The sequence below is a fragment of the Limulus polyphemus genome, unplaced genomic scaffold, assembly GCF_000517525.1.
Source record: "Limulus polyphemus unplaced genomic scaffold, Limulus_polyphemus-2.1.2 Scaffold1848, whole genome shotgun sequence".
NCBI classification, from domain to species: domain Eukaryota; kingdom Metazoa; phylum Arthropoda; class Merostomata; order Xiphosura; family Limulidae; genus Limulus; species Limulus polyphemus.
In genome coordinates, this window is record NW_013667458.1 from 61 (window position 1) to 4111 (window position 4051).

General features: G+C 35.1%; 1 protein-coding gene across 1 annotated transcript in view; it reads right to left on the reverse strand.

The window, feature by feature from the left end:
- Window positions 1-518: 518 nt before the first annotated feature.
- The window catches only part of LOC106465142 (carboxypeptidase B-like), a gene marked incomplete at its 3' end in the record, with an annotated part of 18607 nt that continues 15074 nt past the window's right edge, over window positions 519-4051 (reverse strand). The window contains exon 7 of the mRNA XM_022392966.1: window positions 519-612. Within this exon, the coding sequence (XP_022248674.1) occupies window positions 519-612 (94 nt within the window). The remainder of the gene's footprint in view (window positions 613-4051) is intronic.

Consider the following 4051-nt stretch of genomic DNA (forward strand, 5'->3'; position numbering starts at 1 on the left):
TGGAATTTGACGAGAACTATCAATATGAAGACGCAGATGCTTTTACGGGACGAACAGGCTATCTGAAGCCTAAGAAGTAATAAAAATGACGTTTTAGAACTATCCTAATACAGTCTAACTGAATTTGTTTTTAATCAAATATTCCAGATTAGTGCAACTTAAGGATCACGATATTGATTAGGAATAATTAAATATTCGAGTTAGATTACACAAAAATAAAAACTTGACATGGAATACTTCGTAAATGTCAACTTAAAATAAATAATAATTCTTAAGTCGAACCGTTGCACTGGTATGCTATAAGAATATTACAAAAATGTGAAAAAGAAAGTCAACACCAGAACACTTCAAGATCACATCCTTAACTGATTTTAGGCTATTTACAGCTTCACAATCTCACATTCAGTTCTAGTTACTTTCTAAGCAATTAAACACCTACAATGTTTGTTACATTATGAATTTCTGTGTTACTGTCCTGTCAGACAATGTGACTAAAAAATAAACTTAAATGTACTTACGGTTCCATTTGAATGACCAGTTACGGTTAGGGTCCACTCCTCTACATCCAAGTAGTGATATGGTCCATGATCTAGTTTTTCTCCACATACGGTCCTGTAAACATCACGATATAACAGATACGTTTCACATAGTTCTAAAGGCTTAACCTCATATTTTGAACATTACAATTAAACAGGCGTAATTTTTTGGAATATCGAGTATTGCGCAATATGACAATAAGACTGGAAGTATTTGTCAACACTCGAATGTTAATTGACCCATGCATTACGGATTTTCGTTAATTATATTATGTAATTTCAACTAAATGTTTCTAGCTTAACGCTTCAGACGAGAACTTATTCAAGGTTGTTGCACGACTGGTATAAGTTGTACGCTTTTCCATTGGCTTCATGTTAGTTCAGAGAAGATAATAATAATAATTACACAGCTCTTTTCTTCGTGTTAGTTCAGAGAAGATAATAATTACACAGCTATTAGCTTTATGTTAGTTCAGAGAAGATAATAATTACACAGCTATTAGCTTCATGTTAGTTCAGAGAAGATAATAATTACACAGCTATTAGCTTCATGTTAGTTCAGAGAATATAATAATAATTATACAGCTATTAGCTTCATGTTAGTTCAGAGAAGATAATAATTACACAACTCTTAGATTCATGTTAGTTCAGAGAAGATAATAATTACACAGCTATTAGCTTCATGTTAGTTCAGAGAATATAATAATTACACAGCTATTAGCTTCATGTTAGTTCAGAGAATATAATAATTACACAGCTATTAGCTTCATGTTAGTTCAGAGAATATAATGATAATTACACAGCTATTAGCTTCATGTTAGTTCAGAGAATATAATGATAATTACACAGCTATTAGCTTCATGTTAGTTCAGAGAAGACAATAATTACACAACTCTTAGATTCATGTTAGTTCAGAGAAGATAATAATTACACAGCTATTAGCTTCATGTTAGTTCAGAGAAGATAATAATTACACAGCTATTAGCTTCATGTTAGTTCAGAAAAGATAATAATTACACAACTCTTGGATTCATGTTAGTTCAGAGAAGATAGTAATTACACAGCTATTAGCTTCATGTTAGTTCAGAAAAAGATAATAATTACACAGCTATTAGTTTCATGTTAGTTCAGAGTAGACAATAATTACACAGATCTATCTACAGTCTTTGCCAAAATGTTTGCATACTGTTCTATATTGATGTTATTATCTACGTGTATGGAGCAGTTATTTAGTAAATGCCCGAGTTGTAACAGAGAAGGTAGCATATGATCGGACAAACATGTACGTGTTATTATTGTGGTATGTATAAGTTGTTTTGAGCATTTGTTTGTCAAACTACACATACACACCTGTTTTGTATAAAAGGGTGTGCTTCTGGTATGATCTTTTTCGAAACAGAACAACGCTTTGTTCAGACAGTTTCTCTGTACTTGGTGTAGAGTCATGCCTTGTCACGTGCCAGAAGTTATAGGGTGTCAAATTGTTCGACTGTCCAGAAATGGTATAAAGCAAACGGACATTGCCAGAACAGTAGGGTACCCATAGAGTACTGTATCCAGAATCCTGAAACGTCATCGGACTACGTTGTTCCAGGAAAGTCTACTGGTAGACGTCGAAAAACTACGGCCCAAGATGACCGTGTTTTGATCAGGTTCACACGTCAAGGTCGAAAGAAGTCTTGCTACACATTATGACAGGAATGGCATGAACACATTCTTTCCAGGGTATCCAGAAGAACAGTGAATAGGAAACTGCCCAAACAAGGTTAAATTGCAAGAAGGACTATCTGCTAACCGATATTAACTAGAATTTACCGCCGTGGCCGTGTTACTTGGGCTAGACAGCATTGCAACTTACAGTTAGGACACTTGCAACATGCCATCTTTTCAGATGGGCCCTGTTTTCGGCTCGTTAAAGATGATGGTAGGATTCGTTTTCGTCGTTTGCCTGGAGAACAGATGATGAAAGACTGTCTACTCACAGGGAACACACAGGAGATGGTGCAGTACATGTTTAGGCAGCTATTCATCATGGTAGAAAAACTGCTCTTCATATCCTCCAGAGAAACGTCAATGGCGCCTCCTACAGGCATCACATAGAGATGATATTTCTGCTATATGCTAGAGCAACGTTTGGCAATAACTTTGTGTTCCAGGATAACAATGCCACTGCCCACAGTGCACATATTACACAAGACTTTCGCGATCAGGAGGACGTTGCAAAATTGCTATGACCAGATTGTAATATAATTGAGAACTGTTGGGCAGAACAGAGCCGGAAAATTGCTAAATATGACTCTAAACCAGCTACTGTAGCTGAGTTGAAGCTTCTTCTAGTGACATGTTGGGATGAAATCACGCTGGGTTACATCAATAACCTCATCGACAGTTGCAGAGGTTATTAGAGTACAAGGAGGGCCAACCAAGTACTGAATGTTTAATATGTACTGATATAAGATTACAGACGCTATTTATAATAATTTGATGTTATATTTTCTCATTATATATGTTTCGGTAAGGTTTTGTTGTTATAGGTGAAATGCTAAATTACACATTTTTCCACAGGTGTCTGATAAAATTGTTTGCTGTTCTAATAAATCGTTCATTATATCCATAGAACCTGTCTCATTATACAAATTACATATGTAGATGTTTAATATAACATGAATTTCTCAGTTTGACAGCGGTAAGCGTATTTGTATTTCATCTTAATAATAATGATCTTATTTGTTACAAAATATGCAATCGTTTTGAGCCAAGACTGTATAAAGTAACCATCAGAGTTCATAAAAGGGTTATTTGAAAGCAGATTATAACTATACATCTGTACCTATAGTAACCGTCAACGTTCGAAAAGGGGTGATATAAGAGAAGAGAGTAGCCATACACATCCGTATTTTTCACTTATCATTAGAGCTTATAAGAGAAGAAGTTCAGAGAAGTTGAAAACCACATATCTGTATCCATCCGTAGTAACCACCGGAGTTCATAAATTAAAATAAACAACTGATAATTAACCATACATTTATATCTGTAGTAATCAACATAGCTTATAAAGAAGCATGAGTTGAAAGTGATAATAAAAGTAGAGTAAAAATATTTGTAGCAATCATCACTGCTTTAAAAAGGAGGTTAAGAGAAGATGACGATAAAGTACAGTATCTATGGTAGCTTCCAAGGTTAACAAGATAAACTTTATTTAGAAAGGATGCCCAGTCATCATGGGGTCTCACAGAATAACTGGTGTCTCCACCTGCACCATAAACAGTTTTTGAAATTACGCCGCGTACATACATAAGTGATTAAAAGGGTTTGTTTGTTTGTTTGACGTTAAGCACAAAGCTACACAATGAGCTATCTGTGCTCTGCCCACCACGGTTATCGAAACCCTGTTTCTAGCGTTGTAATTCCGTAGACATACAGCTGTGCCACTGGTGGGGGGGGGCATTAAAAGGGTAGTTAATATTTGTTTAAATGTTCCATAATGATTTGATACATTCTGTGTAATTGTTTTT